At 41.1% G+C, this 22,739-nt stretch overlaps 1 protein-coding gene across 21 annotated transcripts in view; it reads right to left on the minus strand.

The window, feature by feature from the left end:
* The window catches only part of rims1a (regulating synaptic membrane exocytosis 1a), a 119,041-nt gene extending 99,175 nt beyond the window's left edge, over positions 1–19,866 (minus strand). For 10 of the 21 annotated variants that reach the window (XM_085182872.1, XM_085182878.1, XM_085182875.1 and 7 more), the window contains exons 1-2: positions 18,980–19,865; positions 14,978–15,052 (exon numbers count right to left, since the gene is read on the minus strand). In XM_085182872.1, coding sequence (XP_085038998.1) covers positions 14,978–15,052; positions 18,980–19,140 — 236 coding nt within the window. In that variant the 5' untranslated portion in view covers positions 19,141–19,865. Of the gene's footprint in view, positions 1–14,977; positions 15,053–18,979 lie in introns of all 21 variants that reach the window. The other 11 variants (XM_085182871.1, XM_085182873.1, XM_085182870.1 and 8 more) reach the window with 3 other exon arrangements.
* Positions 19,867–22,739: the final 2,873 nt, after the last annotated feature.

Raw genomic sequence — 22,739 nt, forward strand, 5'->3', positions numbered from 1 at the left:
AAACACTCCCCGCACAAACAATCAAATTCGCACACGTAGTGCATATTGACACATTAATTACCATGTACCCACACATGTACAGAGTTCAGTCTGAGGAGCGATGCGACTCCAGCCACTCTTTTAAAGAATACTAAACCATCGCGTTTGATGTGTTGATATTTGGTGTTTGAAGGCACCAAATTTACTGTAAGTACAAAACATTTAGGTTAGCGACGGCAGAGATTTGTCCAGCTGGACAGATTTAAATTTTACCGCGTGAAGGGGAAGGAGAGCACTTTTGTGCAGCCTTCAGTTGTCTGTTCACAGAATTCGACATGTACACATGTACAACATTTGTTCGTGTGATTTTGAGCCAAGACGTGACAAGAAACGTTTTTTTCTTTTTTAAATCGTCGCTCTCAGATATTCGTCCAATGCTGCGGCTGCCCATAAGCCAATACATGAGCCTGCATAATCTTCGTGTTGCTCCCAAGCATTGAAAAATTTGGAGGGTCGTGGGGTCGTGTCAGGAACGGGTGAGCAGAGGGTGAGATAAACTGACCAGCAAACTTTGCAGCCCTTCAGTTTGCAGTTACTACTTTGATTTTATGTTCAGAATACCGGTACACATCACTGCATGTAGAATAATAAAGTAATACTTAGGAATTGGATCTTCTGAGATCTTCTAAGGTCTAAACCATCATCTGTGACCCTACCCCTACACAGCAAATCCAGCATGTCCAAATTAACACTGTCAGATTTGATTTCAACACTATTAAAGTGTCTATATGGGTCCACACCAGAGAGTGTTAATTTAACTCTTTTTGGAGAGTTGGTAGTTAACTCTGATTTAGTGTTAAACACCAAATCTGTCTGGAGTTGATAATTTAACACTTGGTGTTAAGAGTTTATATATTAACTCTCAAAGAGTATTTTAGTTTAACTACGTAAGAGTTATCTTCTAATTAATTCTAAAAAGCGGGAATTTTACTGTTCTGAACTTCTAGAAATTTCTTTTGGAAATAAACATTTACTAAAAAGACGCAATGGTTTTTGAAAAACATTTATTCTGAACTGTGCACCACAATTTCAAAACATTTTCTGAAAGATGTAACAGTGTACAAGGTCTGACATAGGTGAGCTGGTAAATGCAAATAACAGCATTCTCATCACTTATTTCAATAAATACAAAATACAATATACATGTCCTTCATTCATCACTTTGTGGAACTTCAACGCACTTCTGCTCTCCCCCATATTCCATCTTCACAAGCATATCCTATGTGGAGATTGAATAAAAATTAGTTGACACTAATTAATGGCACAAATCAATTGCAGCACAGTTAAAAAAAAAAAAAAAAAAGGGAATCCTTTTTGAGACATTACTTGTGTAAAGTATTTTCCCAAAAGACAAGGACACAGGCAACAGGTAATACTGAACTAAATGTAAAACCTCAACCTTTTTCATTTTTACCTAAACCGTGTGCACAAAACTCTGGAGGGATCTAAATGCTAACGTAGAACTCAGTCAGGACATCTGCTACTGCTGTTTGCTCGTTTTTTATGGGAGATCGTTTTCAGGCTTCAAGTAGCACCATTATACCAACATTTCACATTCTAGACATTGTTTTAGGTGTATTTAACCAAAAAATTTAACTGAAAATTCACATGCAAGCTTTTTTTCAAGGCTGTGGTATTTGCCGCAAACAATACCTTTCAGCTAGCTAAAACAGCGAGCGGTGCTATCAGCGAGCAACATGGCTAATGCCTTTCACACAGCTTTGTCTCAACTCCAAAGAGCCACAGAAGTAAAAGCTAATAATAATAATTGAAACAATCTTTGAAAAAATGACTTACCAAGCATGGCAAACAACTCAAATATGTAAAGCAAAATGTTCTGAAACGGCTTCACTTCAGCTTCGATTGGAGCCGTGCTGGGGGCGGAGTCTGTGAATTTACTCTATTGGTGTCATAGCCCCTGTAGGAGTTCAGAGTTAAGAGGTCAAGAGTTAATGTTTCCATTGTAACACCTCCAGATTTGAAATAGAAACACTCATTTTTAACACTCGATTTTAACTACTATCATTTTACACCTCAGAGTTACATTAAAAGCATGTGACTCTACTTAGAGTAAAATTAACTCTAAGACTACTAACACCAAAACATTTAACACTTTTGAATTTGCTGTGTAAATTATTATTTTTTAATCTATTTTGGTCTTTCCCAATTAAGGTGGTTGTTGGATTGTCTTTGGAGTTGGAAACCCTGCTTCTGAGGGTGCAATCATTCTCTGAAACCGCAGTTTCAGTATCAGAATTAGAGAAACTTTATTAACCCTCCTGTCATCCTGGCACCTTTTTGTGCTCCTTTCTGGTTTTAAATTCAAGCCATTTCCACTGTGTTCAGTGGAATATAACCAAACTTGCCAAAGGATTTTTTTTTAATTTTTTTTTTTAATTTCGGTGTGAATTTATTAAATCAGCCTAAAATGGCTGAGCAGCAAAAATCCCCACACCCAACTTCCTTGTGCCGTTTTGTGTCCCATTGACAACCATTATAAACGCTATTTTTCATCCCAAAATTATTATTATATGATTTTTTTTTTTTTTTTGCTTTGGATGTCAATGAGGACTCAGGGCCTTGAAATTGTAATTTTTATATTTGTCCACTGGGTGGCGCCATTTTCCCACTTTTGGGCAAGTGACGGCAATGGAGTAAATCCTGTATTTATTCCATAGACTTTCTGCTCAAATAAATGATAATTCTGTGTCACTAACAGTCTTAGACAATGGTGTGTAAGTTTAAAAAATGTAAATAAAGGTCTTTATGCCTAAAAAATTAAAAAAGAAAGAGAAAAATAAGTGTGTCTGTGTCTAACTTCAAAAGTCTTTCCTCTCTTTGAAGGCCACCCTGCGATATAAACAAAATAAACATAAAAGCAGGGGCCAAAACCAAATTAGACTTTATTTTGTCTGCGGGCTCAAATTGTTTATGCAGGTGCAATGCAGCAGAGGTTATAAGAATGAGCAGTAGAGCGGGAGTAGTCATTTTCAGGATGGCAAGATATTATAGCACAGATGAAGTGTTGGAAATGGTCCTGGACTCTGAGTGCCAGGATAGCTGCTCATCCTCCTCCGAGGATGATGGAGAGGAAACGGATAATTCTGTGGAACTAGAGCAGCTGGAGTCCAGTTCCCATGAAGAAATATCTGACGCTGAGAGCGAAGGGGAGATGGAGACGGAGGAAGCAGCTCCGGAATGGACTGCAAAAAATGGCAAAATCGTGTGGTCCCCCACACATACGGAGACCCTCCGCTATGTTCCTGCAGCTACAAATGTCACCCCAGGACCGACACACTACGCCGCCGCCCGAATCAGGGACCCGGCATCCAGCTTTGCACTCCTCTTCACAGACGAAATTGTGCAGCACACGGTGGCCATGACAAATCTGCACGGGAGACGCGCAGTCGCCGGCTGGCGAGACATGGACTGTGATGAATTGCGTGCTTATGTTGGGCTGCTCATCTTGGCCGGTGTTTACCGGTCAAGACACGAATCGTCTCTCAGCCTCTGGGATGATAAATGCGGACGGGATATTTTTCGAGCCACCATGTCCCACAAGCGTTTCCATCAAATCGGCGGGGCGCTTCGTTTTGATGATAAGCTTTCCCGACCCCGACGCCGTCAGGACAAGCTGGCTGCCTTCCGCAAGGTGTGGGATTTGTGGACGAATCGCCTGGAGCTGCTCTTCAACCCAGGGAGAGACATTTGTGTTGATGAACAGCTCGTCCCGTTCCGAGGAAGGTGCAAGTTCAAGCAATATATACCAACGAAGCCAGCAAGGTACGGTCTAAAAATATGGGCTGTATGCGACGTGGAAACCTCCTACGCCTGGAGACTCCAGGTATACACCGGCAAAACTGGCGATCGCGCGGAGGTGAACCAGGGGATGCGGGTTGCTCTGGAGCTAACAGAGGGGCTCCAGGGAAACGTGGTGACATGTGACAATTTTTTCACGTCCTTTGCCCTGGCAGAAGAGCTGCTGAGGAGGAAACTGGCCCTAGTCGGCACGATTAGGAGAAATAAGCCGGAGCTTCCACCTCGATTGCTCCAGACAAGAGGGAGAGCGGTCTTGTCGTCCGCCTTCGCCTTCACGCTCACCCACACTCTTGTCTCTTATATCCCCCGACGTGGCAAAAATGTGCTCTTGATGAGCACAAAACACCGCTCTCCGGATGTGAGCGAGGAAGGGAAGCGAAAGCCAGTAATCATACAAGATTACAATCGGTGCAAAGGTGGTGTCGACAACCTTGACAAGGTAGGTGTCATTACGCATCAGTTACGCACAGATTTATTCATTCTTGCTCATATATTCTTTTGTAAAATATACATAGGTTTGATTTTCTGTTTTTTGTGTGGGGTTTTTTTTTTTTTTTTTTTTAGGTGTCGGCACCTATTCCTGTAGGAGGATAACTAATCGCTGGCCAGTGGCACTCTTCCACAACCTGCTGGACGTGTCACTCTACAACTCCTACGTGCTGTGGACAGCTATCGACCCATCCTGGAAACAGCAGAAAAATTACAAACGGAGGCTGTATGCTGAAGAAGTGGGTGAAGCTTTAGTAAACCCACACATACTGAAGCGAACACGCCTTCCCCGCTCATCAGGTGCTGCAGACATCGTGACGAGAGTGCAGAGTGCTGCTGCAGACCCCGCCCTGATCCCCAATTCCAAGGGCAGGAGACAGTGCGACTTCTGCCATGAGAAAAAGAAACGTGTCGTCACCACCTGCTGCAAATGCGGGAAGTCCACATGTAAGGACCACCTTCTGGTCATTTGCAGCCTCTGCGTCAACTGAGGACTCTGACACCTCCACATACACACCACACCTCCACACACCTCCACATATGCTCTTCCCCTCTCCCTCGCTCTTTCTTACTTATATCTTTCTCGTTCCCAAAAACATAAATGTTCATGTTCATTGTTCAAAATAAAAGTTTTTTTCTGGTTCAAACTGATCTTGTATTTTCATTACATATTTTTTTTCATTTTATTTTAGAACACAACAAGGAAAAAAGCATTTAGTGGGGAAAAAGTGAAAAACCATAATATACCATTATATTGAATTTCCTGTGCCCCTGCAAAAAAAAATAATGCTGGATCAAAACAAATGTTGGTGCGAATCTTTGGACCATCCAAAGGCCTAATTATAATAAAAGTCAAATATTACTTCAAATGTTTTTTATGGAAAATATTTAGTTTTTTTGTTTTTTGGGGCTATAAAAATGGTGCGCTCATGTAATTAAACTGCGATTTAAAGGTTAAAACCCCCGAAATATAATTAAAACTTTACATGAATATTTCAGGGAGAAGTAGTTGTAAAAGATTGGCTAATTTAAAGTGGAAGAAAATATGAATATATAATCTTTTTATAGCACTTTTTGGGGCGTGGCAGAAAACGGCCACTAGGGCGATGGACGTAAGTTTTTCTTTTAATTTGCCCCTGCATTAAAAATAATGCTGGATCAAAACAAATGTTGGTGCGAATCTTTGGACCATCCAAAGGCCTAATTATAATAAAAGTCAAATATTACTTCAAATGTTTTTTATGGAAAATATTTAGTTTTTTTGTTTTTTGGGGCTATAAAAATGGTGCGCTCATGTAATTAAACTGCGATTTAAAGGGTTAAAACCCCCGAAATATAATTAAAACTTTACATGAATATTTCAGGGAGAAGTAGTTTTAAAAGATTGGCTAATTTAAAGTGGAAGAAAATATGAATATATAATCTTTTTATAGCACTTTTTGGGGCGTGGCAGAAAACGGCCACTAGGGCGATGGACGTAAGTTTTTCTTTAATTTGCCCCTGCATTAAAAATAATGCTGGATCAAACAAATGTTGGTGCGAATCTTTGGACCATCCAAAGGCCTAATTATAATAAAAGTCAAATATTACTTCAAATGTTTTTTATGGAAAATATTTAGTTTTTTTGTTTTTGGGGCTATAAAAACAGTGCGCTCATGTAATTAAACTGCGATTTAAAGGGTTAAAACCCCGAAATATAATTAAAACTTTATATGAATATTTCAGGGAGAAGTAGTTTTAAAAGATTGGCTAATTTAAAGTGGAAAAAAATATGAATATATAATATTTTTATAGCACTTTTTGGGGCGTGGCAGAAAAACGGCCTCTAGGGTGATGGACGTAAGTTTTTCTTTTAATTTGCCCCTGTAAAAAAAATAATGCTGGGTCAAAACAAATGTTGGTGCGAATCTTTGGACCATCCAAAGGCCTAATTATAATAAAAGTCAAATATTACTTCAAATGTTTTTTATGGAAAATATTTAGTTTTTTCGTTTTTTGGGGCTATAAAAACAGTGCGCTCATGTAATTAAACTGCGATTTAAAGGGTTAAAACCCCCGAAATATAATTAAAACTTTATATGAATATTTCAGGGAGAAGTAGTTTTAAAAGATTGGCTAATTTAAAGTGGAAAAAAATATGAATATATAATATTTTTATAGCACTTTATGGGGCGTGGCAGAAAACGGCCTCTAGGGTGATGGACGTAAGTTTTTTAAAGGATGACAGGAGGATTAACCCCAGAGGGAAATTAAGTTGTCATAGCAGCAAATATACAACAAACATCAAGCACTTATATAAAATGAGTGTAGAAAAAGAGATATTGATAGATAAATATTAAGATAAATAGACAAATATAGGGATAAAGGTATAAATATGCATATACATATAAATATAAAAGGACAACAGTGTGCAAATATTTGTCGTGGTGTACAAAAGTGACAGGATGCAGTTTCTTTTATATCTCGGTTTTTGGGCGATGGTTTTGATTCGTAAATTTTTTTGAGCTGGGCGGCTGGTTGAAAATTGGAAGGAATGAGAAAATTTGTCTTTGAGTCTTTGAGCTAGCCTTTTGAGTTTTGACTTTTAAGTTTGGTGAATTATGTAGCTGGGAGGGACACAGGTGCACACGATTAACATAACAATGGAGGAGGAAGTAAAACTAAATACCAAACACATTAAACAGAAACTAGTGGATATATTAGAAAAGGATGTTGAATATGGAGCCGCTGGGCAGGATGAAAAGACTACAGAGGAGAATCATGGATGTAGTGAAGGAGGATATACAGAGGGTTGGCGTGACAGAGAATACGGTGAGGTGGAGGCAGATGAGTCGCTGTGGCGTCCAAGGGTAGGGTATATTTAAATCATGCCTTTCAAACAGATTCAGAATTGATCTGTACAAGCCTTATTCCTCCAGTAACAATTCAGAAAAATTCTGACCCAGCACCCTTGCACAACGCAAGTTATTTTGCTGCCTCCAGAAGCTTCTCTTCCCTTTGCATTGTGATTTTTCTAGCTGTTTCTTCACTAAATTTCTCTGCTGCTTTTTTACGTATTAAAGGTGGTGACTGGTTTAAGGGCAAATAAGTTGACTGTTTCTCAGTGACAATCCGTTGATTGTCACTGAGAAAAACAATGAAGCTTAGTCCCCTTGAAAACCACGAATGGACTCTCCAAAAAGCACATGTGCATGGTCCATGTGTGATGTTTTAGAAAAAGGGTTCATATTTGTGTTCATGACAAAAAACGTTCTTTAGTGCAACACTAAGCTACACGCTTGAACATCTTTGTTTGAGTCACGCTAATCATATCATATCATTTCAATCCTGTCTGCTGATGTCTGTATAGCAACCTCCAGTCAAAACCATTCACGTATCTGATGCTCACTGTGAGTCTTATTCAGTACGCATGGAAACCTCTCACACGTACAGAAATGTGAGCGTGTGTCAGGTCCCTTCCAGATCCCCGCTGAAGCAGAGACTTGCAGGAAGACCAGGATAACAGCCAATCCCTGTAGGGAGTAAGGAAGTGACTCCTCGCCAATCCCAGGGCTCACCGAGGTTACTATGGGGCTGCTGGGCCATTGCCATGGTACCCTGCCATCAGGGGACACCTGGCCAACCGCATTTGTTGATGTGAGGTGTAAACATCCTTACACCGCAGTACGTCCATGCCTCGACATTAGTTCTGGGGGAGCGATGAAGATTTTTGGACTATGGGAACAGTCCAAAAAAGTGTCAACCCTAATCAGAGACAATAATCAATCAATATTATGGAAGGCTATACTTCCAAATGTCATGTAATTATTTCAATAACTTTACACAAAAAAAGGTTGAAATTCAATTTCATAAAAGCCTGGGTAATTATTAAGATAATTAATTTTGGCAAATTAGTATTCTAATAAACACAGGTCACTGCGCAAAATATGATAAAATATTAATAAAACAAAACATACTCATTGAAAATAACACAAGTTCTTTACTGACGTACATTGTGACAATAGTAAGATAACTGGATGAAAGCCCTGCATATGGTGATTAACTACAGCTGAAGGGTTACTTGTTCCCATACAGACAGAGAAAACGCTACAACTCCTGGTTTTATATTTTATGTTTTGTTTTGTTTTATAGATTGAAAAAGAAGCCATGAGATTAACTGAAAAAGTGCACAGTATTCAAGTTTAGAACAAAATGTTTTTTTCTCACAAAGCTTCCAGATTACCAGTAGCTCACCAGAAGTCTATTGCTGTGACTACTGAGCTAATCAACCTGACAAACGTTTGGCATAAACTGACAATCACGAGCCAGGTTTGCTCCCTACGGTTTTTACAATATTTCTGTGAGTTATAGGGATGTCAATCCAGAAGCAGTTCTTATATAGAAACACTTCCCAGTAGTCTGTTTGCCTAACGATTCCGCTTATCGGTTCCACTTGTACTTGAGCTACAATCAGCTGATTATAGTTTGGCACCTGCACAGACAGCATGCTAAGGCTAAACTAGCCAGGAACCCAGAGTGATGTTAAAGCTGAATGAATGCTGACCCCAGCCCAGCAGCCAGACCCTGAACTTCAACAGGTAACAAACGGATGAGCAATCAGACTGTAGCCTCCATTTCTACCTGCTCATTTTTCTACAGTAAATCACCGTGGCGATGGCTTTAAAGTCTCTTTGTGCTGGTTTCCATCTTTGCTTTGTATTCATAACTAAATGCTAACAGAAAGATCATATGCGTGTCCTCATTAGGATAGGGATTTGTGTTAGTGTAGGCCTCTAGCCTGTTGGCTTAAATTGTTAAATGCTAATTATAAAACAATGTGTTTCAGGTCATTTTATAGAGAAATGCAAAAGTAATGTACTGAGTAGTGTAATGAATTACTGTCTCCTGGGAGTAACAAACTGAATTACTTTTAAGGAAAGTGTTCTGTGTAATATGTGTGATACATCCACTCCACTCTGATCACAACAAAAAGGGGGAATTCCTCCAACATGCACACACTTTGCAATGCAAATGAGCCAATGAGAATCGATAAGAGAATCGCAATCTCTAAATTCTTAAGAATTACCATTCTCAGTGAGTAAACACTACACTGAGGTGTACTTAATAATTGGTTGATCAGCTCGTATTGAGTTGATCAAAAGAGTAGAGCACCATACCATAATCTTAATTAATTAAACAATCATTTCTGCCAACTTCACCAGACACATATTTACCTAACAGCCAATAAGATTCCACAGCTGAGACACCTTATATGCTGCTAATTGGCAATAGATGCTGTTCATAAGACTTTATCTTTCTGGCTAGCAATGCTAACTCAACTTGGTCAGTAGGTGACCAGCTTATTAGCCACTATGATAAGGTACAATAAGCTAAAAAGACTTCAAAGGTTACAAACCAGGTATCATGTTATCTAGGTTCTTTAGACTGACTGTGCTAGATGCACTCTTTTAATTTCTCTTGCTGTAGCTATTTAGCTACAGCTAAATATTACTGACACTATGTTAGCAAAGAGGAAAACTATTGATCTGTTTTGGAAAAGATAATTTTTAAGTAATGTTAAGCTATACTACTACTATAAATTCAACCCAAGTGCAGCCTAGTGTTTGGATAGGAATTAAAAACTTTATCCTATCACAAGCCAGTTACAGCTAAGGAGAGATTATCAATCACAGTAAAGATTAAAAGCTGAGATAAGGCATACAGTGATTGGCTACAGCTCCATCACCACACCTGTAAATGAAAGCACAGCAATCTCGTAGTTTAAGTCTTAACACTATCCAGGAGGATAATAAAATAATCCAACAACTTAAAGTTGTTATGAAATTTGAAAGTATCATTTACTCATACCAGGGTGTAACGTAATTGTTGTTTTTGTTGGTATTTTAACTCTAAGGTGCCTCAAGTGGCCAATCTAGGAAGTGAGGTTTGTGACATTTTCACATTTTGTTCATTTTTGTAGCCCCAGACGCTGCTAGGTGGTGTCTGCCCAATGCATTTTTATTTAAATTTAACCAAATCTCAGAAATTACATGTATGCTTATAGTAGCTCAGCAGTTGTTCCAGTGGTTGCTTTACAGACATGATATTGTCTCTGTCCCAGTTCAGTGCCCCATGAAAGGCTGAAGGAAAAGTGACTGTAACGTCTTGTGTTCACAGGAATTGCGTGGGGAACACTAACCAGATAAGCGCAGATTGTAAAATGCTAAAAATGAGGGTCATATTGTGGGATTCCTCAGAAAAGCAGATGTGCTCCAGCTGACTTACTCTGTAATCTCACCTCACTTTCTGATCCAGCGACACACTCACACACACTCCAACACACATACAGTGCAAATAGCACATAAACAAGCTTTATCCTTTGATCATTGTGTGGCAGAAAAAAAAACTATTTCTGGCTGCAGACGTCACTGCAAACAGGAATGCATGCATTTTCAGTCCACAAATAAGCCAATGAAGACGGGGGTCCTCGTATGACATCAAAGAGTGTTTTTAAAGCAGCACTGGCAATTCAGGTCTGTATTAACGACTACTGATCAAATAAGCAGACTTTAAAACACACACACACAGACACACACGCAGCGGTGGAAAGATGATCACTGAGCAGTTCCATTATAAAGAATTGTTTCTGACCAACCCATCAAGCATCCAATTCCCACTAATTGGAGATGAGATGGGAAGGGTTAATTTCGGAGAAGCTAACCTCTAACCACCTGCACTCTCAGTAGGATGTTTGCTGGAAAGCTTGCTAATGAACTGGAGTGTTCAATTACAAGTATGTAGAAGTAAATAGGCTTTGCTGGCAACGCTAAAGCCCAAAGTATATTTCACACAATAAATCTACACATGAAAGTTGCAACGTTAGTCAATACAGAATCATTGGAGTTTCCTAGATAATTGATTGATGCGAGTATTATGATCAAGGTTCAAGGTTCTGGCGTACTTGGATTGCCTTATTATCATATTCGCCAACAAACGACTGCATAAGCTCAGCAAACAGACATTCCTTCATACAATCCTGGATCAAACTCATAATTGACTTTTTTAATAATAGATTGTGTCCAGTTTTTCATAACTTTGTACTGTTTTTAACTAAAGGATGCTATTGAAAAGCTGAACATTATTCTAGTGGTTAATGATGAGTTTTGACTTCACTTCCTTAAGAAACCAACAAAATACTATGACAAAATAATTTGCAGTACTTTATTCCAAAGTTGGGATAAAGACGGCAGGAAGAAGTAACTTTACTGATAAGCATTGTTTGTAGGTATGCTATGAAAACATTTAATGATATACTAAATAAAAGGACCTTCACCCTATAGATGAAAGCTCAGCCTGACGATATATCATTTCTATTGAAAAGTACTGACAAGGGGTGGAAGAAACAATCGGTACTGTATATCTCACAATAATTTCTGCAGCAATACAGGGACACCAAATATTGATATTTTATTAAATAAATCAAAATACTGTGGGAATGCTATGAGTAAGAGGTCTCATCTAATGCACCACCATCCTGAGATAACGCTGGGTGAGTAAACTTATATTGAATCGAGTCTGAATGAGCCTTGGCCAATGAGTGTGAATCAAGGAGACTCGACTCAACTGTCTTAATGGGCTCAAGTTGTATTCTGGTTATATATCTATAGAACAGGAAGACAGCTTACATATCTTTTGACATGTCTGTCTAAAATCTCCAATCATTATACACTGGGTTGAGATCTGATGATTTTGACACTAATCAAACCATTCAGTGACCCATATACCATATAGATGGGTGAAGTGTTATTCTAGGAGACTACTCCATTGGGATAAAAATGTCTTATTGTCATAGGATAACGGTGATCACCCCAAAAAACTTTATTTTGATTTGCAGTGGCTTTTTCCCCTAAAGCTGGGGTATCAAACATAGGGCCCGGGGGCCAAAATCAGCCCGGCAAAGACCCCAAATCTGGCCCACTAGATTAGATTTTGAAAGAGGGCATACGTTTTGGACTTTTAACTGTATTTTTAAAGGTGGAACAGCTTTTGCTACTGATAAAGACCTTCCCCATGGCCATTTGTATGACACAAAAGTAAATAAGTAATAGCTTAACACTGAAATGACAGGAAAGTTCCTGTTTTTCACTATCTGCTATAGAAATTTCCGTTTTTTACAATGGGGCCACATCATAAGTTTGACATCCCTCCTCTAAGGGGACAAATGGACCCAAACCATGTCAGCAAAATGTCCCACACAGTTACATGACACTGGATTCCTTCAGTCTAGTTCAAGTGTTTTTTCTTTTATATGTACACTATGAAACTGCATACGTAAAAGATAGACAAAAGTATTGGACAACATCTAAAAAACTGAATTCGAGCATGGTACTGTAATAGAATACCATTCCTGCAACAAGTCAGTTTGTGAAATTTCTTTCCCCATAATAGAGAGTCCATGATCCCATGATGATTCCTTGATGTAAGTGGTATTTTTACAAACTGAAAACATTTTAGAACCACAACCACTCAGCCATGAACTCACAGACCATCACAGAGCGGGGTCACTGACTGCTAAGGCCCACAGTGCATAAAGGAAACCAGTGATCAGCTCCTACACCTGCACAGGTACAAACCTCCTGTGCTAAGGTTAGCATAAAAACTGTGCACCAGAAGCCTCGTGGCATGGGTTTCCATGGCTCCTGCAGGACTAATGTGTAGGTTTCCCAAGCTGTTGTCCATATGGTGTATTATGTAAAGAATACAGGCTGATCTGTATAGATATGTATCTTAAACAGAAATCTTAATTCCCAAAAAATGGGTCTAGACACCAGCCCAATAAATCTAGTATGAGCCAAACTATAAATCTAAGCTAACAAAATATAGTGATTCGTAGTTACAAGTGATTGAATACTAATAATATATTACTATAATAATTATGAATACTAAATTAAAGTGCAAGTGTTATAAAGATCTCTGGTTTGAAGTTTAGCTTTAGTGCAATATATGATCATGCTAACCTTTGACAGAGAAGATAGACTGATTATTATAGAAGAAGGTATTATTAGATTGCTGTGTCCTCTTTTACATTGAATGAAATATAAAACAGAGTTAAAAGAAAAAAATAACTAACTGGAAGAGACCTCATTTTCACTTAGCAAGCAGCCAGCAAACAGCTAACAGCCAGTTAGCTTGACTGTATATAGGGAGAATGTTTTCCAGGTAGAAAGCTGCATTATGCTAGCTAAGGGACAGTGCTTACCTTCTCTATGCTACATAGTAGGTGAGCATAGCAGTTTCTTCTTTTCATTCTTCATCTCTACCTAAAACTGTTTTATGTGTCTTCAGAAGCATGCATCCATCCTAAAAGTTTGTGTACAGCACCAGCTTCCACCAACAAAGCTAGTGAGTAAACATGACTAGAACAAAACCTAGTTTAGATACTCCACTGACATTTCCATTCATTCTAAAGAAAAACGATAAAGCCTTTCAGCTGAGACATTGTTGCTAATTCAGCTTTTTAGCAGTCTTTAGGAGGCACCATTTCCCATAACCCCCAGGGCTTTGTGGCCTCAACGTCACAGCTCAACAGAAGACTACAGGGATCACAGCTACCTGACAAGTCCATAAAAAAGACTGAACACTTATAGGTTACTAGACAGCAGAGATTATATCAGCTAAAACAACGAGAGGATTGCTAAGCATTTGAGATATGGACAAAATCAAATCACTATACTCTCCCTGACAATCTTCAGGTTTTTCTAGTGAAACCGGAAGTTTTTTTCACCAAGTTTGAAATGCCAAAGATTGTATAAATTCAGAAATCCGCATCAAAATCAAAAAAACTGTTACATTGCATCTGATTTTAGAAGGCAAGAAAACGAAACATAAATTCCATTTGCTTTTGAAACTTGGATTTAAGGATCTTAGGTGGGTTTTTTCTAAAGGAAAATGATGCCTCATGTTGCATAAATCTGTTCGAACATGTGAGAGGAAGATGACGTGAAAGTCACACAACCGCATGATAGAAGTCATTCCTCCAGACGAGCAGTTTTGGCAGAAGAGACGAGCAATTGTGAGACACACAGAGCATCTGAATCCAGCCTTTAGCCAGCCACTCTACGGAGGAGGAAGATAACATCAGCTAGTCTCTAATGACTCAGGCTCTGGACTGGACTCATCAGACCAACCATGTCCTTCTTTACAGCGGAAGCTCTGTAGGTTGCCGCCTGACAGATGACAGACAGCAATAGGTCTGTTTGTGTGTGTCTTAGAGAGCACGAATGCTAAAATAAAAGTTTTAATAAATATAAAAAATAATCTAAAAGTCTAATGACGTGCCGTGTATTTCTGTTCACTTAAAGGTATTATGCAAATTGCATAATAATGGCTTGAGTCACACTTGCAAAAAAATAATCACCATTGTGCGTGTTTATCTTTAATACCCGCATGATTCATCTGAGGTGTAGAACTGAATTTCACACAAACATGAGAAACACCGTCTTGATTGGAGATTGAGGGCCAGAAAGGCGACTTGATGCTAAAGTGACGCAAAACGGCAATGTTAGCTCGCATTTTAGCAACTTAGGGCCAGTTCCACATCGATGGGGTGGGTAGTGACCTGGTGGTTAAAGAGTAGCTGTTGGCAGCTCACCGACGTCGTTTTGCTGGCGGGGGTTTCTTCTGTCCAACCAGGTTCACTGTTCTGGCTTGGATAGGCTTTTCTTCTCTGAAAAACACAAAGTTAGAAAAGTGCAGTTAGTCCAACGTTTGCTATGATTTTGTTTGATTTATGTGCTTCGTCCTCCTAACATTGAACAAGTTACCAGTGATAGCCTGGGGTAAAGGCTTAGGGTTAAGTTCTACGTCTATCCCTTTATAACTTCTACCAGGCATCTGCCCTGAATCCTACTGTCTGACAAAGCATGGCAGACCTGTCTTAATGTTTCTCTCCTATTAGCTGAAACACCTAAGCATGAACCAATTAGTCCAGAAGTCAGTTACATATTGGTTCATTACATGCTAGCTTCTAATGTCAATAATTATCTTCCTTAGCTACATAAAACTTTGTATTCCTGGCATTGTTTTCTCAGTTCCGTATTCAATTTCATCCATCCTCTTATCCTTTTTCTGGAGCTATCCCAGCTGTCATAGGGCGAGAGACGCCGTTATAAACCTGTACAGGTCGCCAGTCCTGTCGCAGACAACAAGTTGCTTCACATCACATACCTATGGGCAATTTGGATACCTATCCCCCAACTGCATGTCTTTGGACGGTGGGAGGAAGCCGAGTATCGGATGGAACCCCGCAAACATGGGAGCCCTCAAACTCCCACACAGAAAGACACCTACTGATAGGTGGAAACTGAACTCAGGACCTTCTTGCTGTGCGGCAACAGTGCTAACCACCGCTGCCACCGTGCTGTCCCTTATTCAATTTTATTTTTTCAATTTTACTTGTTCAGTTTTAGCAGAAATCTGCTTGAAACAGGTTCGAATCAACACTTTTTATACTTGGGCCGCAAAATCGGATACCGCTAAGCATCGATGATGGCCTTAGACAACAGTGACATGCCTTTCAGTATGTCCACTGACACATCCACAGTTGTGATTCAAAACCATCTCATCCATAAACATGAACAGCAGGCTCTGATCAGTCTGATCACAGAGGGAACTCAAGATAGAGAATTCCCCGGCCAACACCCACGCTGTCTAAAACAGAAGACGTTTCTTTTTATTGTCAATACCGTGGGTACCCTGCTCGTTCATTATGACACACTTTTGGCACATCAGGAATCGAGATATCTCTTCATACTGACAGTTTAAGTGCTTATACAATGACAGTAAAGGTAGCTTCGAGAACCTTGGGTTACCCCGGTGTATAATATGACAATTCTTTCAAAAAAGGGGTAAAAAAAAGTACTGTTTTACTTTGTACATGGTAGCAAAAACTCATATCGAAAACATCCTTGGGGTTGTGTAATCCATCATAGCAAGCATCAAGGGCTGAATATTTTCATGTTAAGAGATCCACTGTGTTAGCGTAAAATCACAAGCCTAATATGTGGTACAGTAATAGATTCAATATTATATGAAACTACAGACTTATTTGTCAATCATTACAAAAAGCAAAGTTCAGCATCCTCATAGCTATACATGACGGTTAGAACTACTAAGCTGTATCTTAGGCAGCAGGCTAAACAAGCCACATCTTCAGAAGCTATGAAGATGTGTTTCTAGAAGAGTGTTACAGTTCAAGATAGAACTCTCATACATGCACGGGTTCCTCTGTTAAAGGCGTAAGCAGAAATTCCATAAGAGTGTGCTTGTCTAACTAACTCTAACCGGTCAGCAGTCAGATTTGAGCACATATCACATATGTATAGTTACAAAAAGATTCTTTATTCTATTTGAGGGCTTCTGGTGTTTCCGCTGTGTTTTGTGCTTCAAAGGTTGAGACAAGTAACACATGGGAGCCCTCTATAAAAATAGAAAAATAAGTTATCAATTTGAGGGAACCTTTATCATACAGTACCTCTACATTGTACACCCATCAGCTGATGACTTCTAGGATTTGAGTTAAGTTGAGACGTTTTTTGCTGTTTGGAGCAGCCAAAGGTCCTCCCATAGTGTGGTGACTTGTCAGGAGTGTAACCCAGGGTCTTGCCCAATCACAGCTAGGACTGGCAACTCTGAGTTGGACAATGTTTGAGAAAATGATGGATGGAACAGTGAAATGAAAAAGCTTCTAGAAGAAAAACTGTAATACCAAAATGGAAGTATGAGACTTTGTACAATTCAGCATGTGGCTTTGAAGCAAAGAATAACTCTAAACCTAGACGGGTCACCAGCAACCCCGTTTTAATGGGTAATGGCCATGGAGTTTCTGCTTAACACTGGATAAAATGCAAACATTTGTACTATTATGACATGCCTTTATATTGAATTTAAACCAGAGTATGGCCAGAGACACCACTCATCGATTATTGAAATTATTATTGCTTTCAATTTCCATTTTTCTACCTCAGATCATTGAAAGCAGAATACAAATCATGCCCATTATTGCTGTGGCTTTAAAGTGAGGTTTGCACGCATGCACTGTGAACATATGCGCATTAATAGAAAGTAAACTGATGTGAGTATATCTTAAACAGCTCGTAAGTGGAGCGTATTCTCTGCCTCTGTTCATTACAGCCCACACTTCCCTACTCCTGGTACACTTAGCACGCATGTATTAGTCAACCAACCAGTGCAGCTTTTCAGTGCAGATCGTACGAACACACACACACACACACAGCACACTGCTTTGCTAACTCAATCCAAACACTGGTGAGAGGAAACAGTGCTGAAGCCTATATAGGCTTGGACATGTGTGTGCTGACAGCCTTATCCGCAGCTTCCTCACTATGACAAGAGTGAATCCACAGCTCTTTAATACATCACTGAAAATGATGCATAACCACTTAGGGCCGCAGCTATATACTGGACATTTCCTTCTTTAGAAGCAATGAATCGATCTTCCGTTCCAGTGCTGGGCCATCGTTCTGCACAGAGGGCTTAAAATAGAACAGGGACGTAAAGCTTGAGGAGCGCCTCTCTTAGGTGGGTCGTTCTGCCTTTCTTTGCACATGCATGCGTGCGGCTCCCGTGCATAACGTGCAGAAAACATGAGAAAAGGCGTCGCTTAAACTTGATGCATTTTCTGGTCCTGGGGGTGGGGGGTAAGGAGTGTGGGGGATGGTGGAGGGGGGGTGAACATATAGGTTCGTTCCTGCGCCGATTGCTGCAACAAACTGGAGCAGACTTTTCCCCATTTAATGTGGGGGAGAAGAGGTAGGATACACACAGCGATGTAAGTCACTCTTGATTCAAAATAACATGACACAGGCACCTTTTCCTTCCCTGCTAGAGGCCCACTGTTTCTTTAACAGCTTGTGTGATATCTGCTGCAAGAGCACTGGCCTACATACAGTGCATAAGGCTGGGAAAGGCTCAACCGCACCCCAGAGCTGAGAACAGCAGCTGTTGAGATGGATGCTGCACAGATAAAAGCCAACAGGGAGGGCTTTACTATTCTCAGTGCCAGGCTTCACTGAGCCTCCTGCAATTTCCTGCTGAAATATTTCAGGGGAAGTACAAATACTTTCCACCTGACTCGGGCAGTGGCGTTGGGTGATGATGACAATCTCAAGGAAAGAAGTGCAGAAGAGAAATGTGTATGATTCATCTGGGAGGATGCTGCTGCTGCTGCTGGGTGACACACCCCTTCCCTTCTTCTTCTTCCCTCCCCTAACAAGTTACACCTGAGCCCTTACATCCATCCCCACAGGAGCATTCCAAATCTGTGAACTGGACATGCATGGACTAAAGCCTGTGAGGTTCCTCCGGCACAGAGCTGCAGGCTACGTGGGCCTGTGAGTGAGTGTGTGGAGGGACCTGCAGGATGTACACACACACATACACACATGATCACATACAGTGGAGAGGAGCCCGGGTCCTGCAGCTGTCACATTGTGTCCATACAGAGCAGACTTTCATGGACTTCAGAATGGAAACTGCCCAGGCCTAGTCTTCCTCTCTCTCTCTCTCTCTCTCACACACACACACACACGCACACACACACACACACATTATCTTTTTGCTTTCCCTCTCTTACTTTAACATGGCCTCCTCTTTCGCCTCTTCCTCCCGCTGCCGAGCCAGCACAGCCATGATTATCTTCCTCTCGTCCTCCGTCAGGTGACTGAGGTCCGGCTCCGGGATGGCCGGGGCGACGGGTGGGCGCGGGCCGCCCCGAGGGCCCACCGAGGCAAACATCTTCCCCGCCGCCGCCGCCACCACCACCACCACCTTGCCCCCCCCCCTTCCTCTTCCCTCTCTCCCACCTCCTCCTCTTCCTCCTCCTCCTCCCTCCTAGCCTCGGTCGGGATCACGGATAGAAAACCCGCTGGCGGAGCCCACGGATCACGACATGGCCCACGGACAAAGCGGCGGTTGGAGCATCTGATGCGGAGTTCCCATGACGGTGGCGGGGGGCACCCAGGGCGGCGGCGGCAGCGGCAGCGGGCTCGGCGCTAGCTGCGGTAGTAGTAGTAGTAGTAGTAGAGGTGGTGGTGGTGGTAGCGGTGGATGTGGCGCTTTGGTTCCCGGTTTTAGCCGCTCCTTCTCCCTCTTGCTGCTCCGCTGTCTTCTCCCCCCTCCCACCGCCCGCCCGCCCGCCTCTCCCCTCCACCGCCTCCGTTTCACGGGGAGCCCATGTCTCCGGCGGTCGCTCGCTCGCTCGCTCGGGATGATGACTCGCGGGAGGAGGACCTCTTTTCCTTCCTTCAGGCCGGGCAGAGAGGAGGAGGAGGTGGAGGAGGAGGGGGGAGCGGCGGGGGGGGTGGGGGTCCCCCAAAGGCGGCTCAGGTCTTCGCTCGGTGAGCCGGGGCCGGCTGTTTGGCTGCGGGGCGAGGCGGCGACTTCTTGTTTTCCAGCGCCGCCGCTGATGCTGCTGTCAGGGAGACGGAACAGTCAATGGGACCGCAGCCCCTCGAGCGCGTTCACTCCTCTTGCGGCGGGAGTGCGCAGCCCTCATTTGAGAATGGGGGCTCCACTCACCGTTAAGATGCGCGCTCACGGCTGTCTATAGCACACACGGGAAATAAAGGGTTCCTTTAAGGGTCCACTGTGCGGGTTTAACGCCGTGTGACTGCATCCGAACACGAATCCTTTTATTCATAGCGTTGTGTTTTAAAACAAAAAGTCCTGGTGTATTTTTCACTACATACCGGTTCATAATCATAATTAAAATGTGGGAGAAAAAACAGGGTAGCTTCGAGATATTTTGAAGGAAAATATCTAAAGAAGTGAGTCGAGGTTGGGGCTAATCTTACCCTTATTACACTATTATTACATATTACTATATAATTATATGTAGCTCTTAATTTATTCTTGTTGTCTGTTTCAAGAGTTTAAACCACATTTAGACTTAATTAGGATATATTTTATATTTCATTAAGGAGCTTTAATTGAGGGTCAAAAAACTGAGGATCCCTTTAATAAAGGAAAAGTATGCCCGTTTTTAGCTCAACTTAGAAAAATACTTTAAAAAAAAAACAAAAAAAAAAACCCTCCTTGAATGGCAAACCCAAACCTACCATGATGTCATCCATGAGTTGGCAACCTGCTATTTTTGAAGACTCGACTGACCATTTTGTTTTTTAACCATCTTAGCTTTTCAAACCAGATGTCACAATCAAGGAGTGGAGAAACAAAAGGCACTGTTTTGTTACAGTAAAGCAGCTTGTCACTCACACGGTAGGCCAGCCCAAGCTGCACTGTAGCACAAGCTGCAGTTAGTTTCCAGTGGGGGGCCACAATTTACCAAATATATATTGTGTTGTTATTAATAAGACTTGAAAATAGTGACTGAGATCATAAAATCTTCAGAAAAGTCTTTACTAGGAGCACATAGAGCAAAGGAACCAGAGGCTATTTTCCTGTGGACCCCCATACAACCAGACTTCTTTTCCACCAAATGAGTTGCCCCCTGCTGGCTGTCAGAGAGAATTCAGTTTGGAGGCATTTGTGCACTGGATTCACATTTCATCCATTTTCAGTATACAGTTTATGTAGCACACATAACATCAAATTTACAGCTACACCAAGGGACTTCAGCAAAGATACAATTGTATTACAATGCATGCAGGCAGAAATATGTTTTTTAAAAGATGTTTATGATATAATAACTGCTTTACAGTAGCATGTTAATTATGTTTGGGTCTTCAAGTAAACAATGAGAGCTATTTACACCTTCCATGGCTCCAAATCTAAGCGATGCTGTTTCTTCCATTGTTATTTCCAGGCTTTCTCATACAGAACAGAAAGAAAAAATACAGTGACAGAAAGATTATGAATCAAAATTCTTATAAAAAGGGAGAAATCTGAAACACACAGGCTGGATTTAAATGAATGAATGCAGGGCTAAAGAACCCTTTTCTAGCACTGCAGGAAACCCTTTGCAGTAAGAGTGCAGGGACTCTCCTCCTCCTCTCCCACCAATGATTGCGTGTTAGGATGACGTGAATCTCTCTTTTTTCTCCCTCCTTCCTTCCTCTCTCTCTCTCTCTGTCCTTTCTTTCCTCCTTGTCTACCCTTCTAGCAACCCTTACTCCCACTACACACAGTACTTCCCCATGCTGAAAAACACTCAGAAGGGAGCGTGAGGTTTACCACATATGTACGCTTATAAGGTGACATTTACAGTATGTCAGTATGCAACCCTCTAATTACAGAATGTGTGGTCTGCCGAAACTGTCCTATTCATATACGGGAGATAAACCGCAGATGGGGACTGTAGATCCCACAAACTGTGTGAGACAAGATCGTGTGTTACAGTGATCTAAATATAGAAACACATCTTGTCTATTTTTAGCCAGAAATGCTGATTTGGCAAGAAAAAGAGAATATATTTCGCTTTATTATTAAGCATATTTTGATTCCGAAATAAACAAAGTTCCATAAGTTCCTCATTAAGTTCCTCTCAAAGACCTCTGCATGTTGCTTTGTAAACCACAGGAGCTCAGACCTCACTGTAAACTCACAGTTTCTGTTTCAGCACCACGGTCAGCACACTGGTGGCCCGTTGCTGTTAGTTGAGAGCCAGTGGCACGCTGACACACGAGGCACCAAAAACATCCCCGCCTTAGCCTAAAGTGACTGTCAAATAATGTTTTTGTAAATTATTGTTGGAGACTAACTGTACAGTTCATCCAGCCACACCTGTCTCACATAAAACTCTGAGTTTAATGTAGTACGGTTACACTGAGGGCTGGACCCTCACTGATTTGAAGGTTTTAAGTGCTTAAAAATGTCTTTAGTCTTTGTTGTATGTAAAAGAAAACAAGAAGTTAATAAAAACACAGAAAATTATTATTTTCTTTTCAGACCTTTCACACCTTGAGGTTGGTAAATCTGTCTATCACATTTTGGTGGTCAAGTCTCTCACGCATCTCTTTCTCAACTGACATCACAGCCAGGTGCTGGAGTCTGCTTTGACCCATGGTCCTTCTCAGCCAGGTATGGAGCTGACTCAAGACACTAAAAGACCTTTCACAGCTACAGCTGCTAACTGGGTTTGTTAGGGCAACCTGAATAACATTTTTCAGTTTGGGGAAGATCTGATTATCCAGAAGATTGTACAATGTTAACATATCTGGAATGGCACCAGCCTCACTCTTGAGCTTTATAAAGTCTTTGGCAACCGTGACTTCCTCTGACTGAAGCTCAATATGGTAATGCAGTGCCAGGGCTGACAACCCAGTTTGTTTTGCAGATTCTGTATAGCAGCTTTAATATAGGGAGAACACAACTTCCAGATTGTATGAGTTGTTTGTATTAGTTGTTTGTCTTTCTTTTTCTTTGCCAGTTTAACA

This window comes from Neolamprologus multifasciatus, chromosome 13 (genome assembly GCF_963576455.1).
Source record: "Neolamprologus multifasciatus chromosome 13, fNeoMul1.2, whole genome shotgun sequence".
Lineage (NCBI taxonomy): Eukaryota > Metazoa > Chordata > Actinopteri > Cichliformes > Cichlidae > Neolamprologus > Neolamprologus multifasciatus.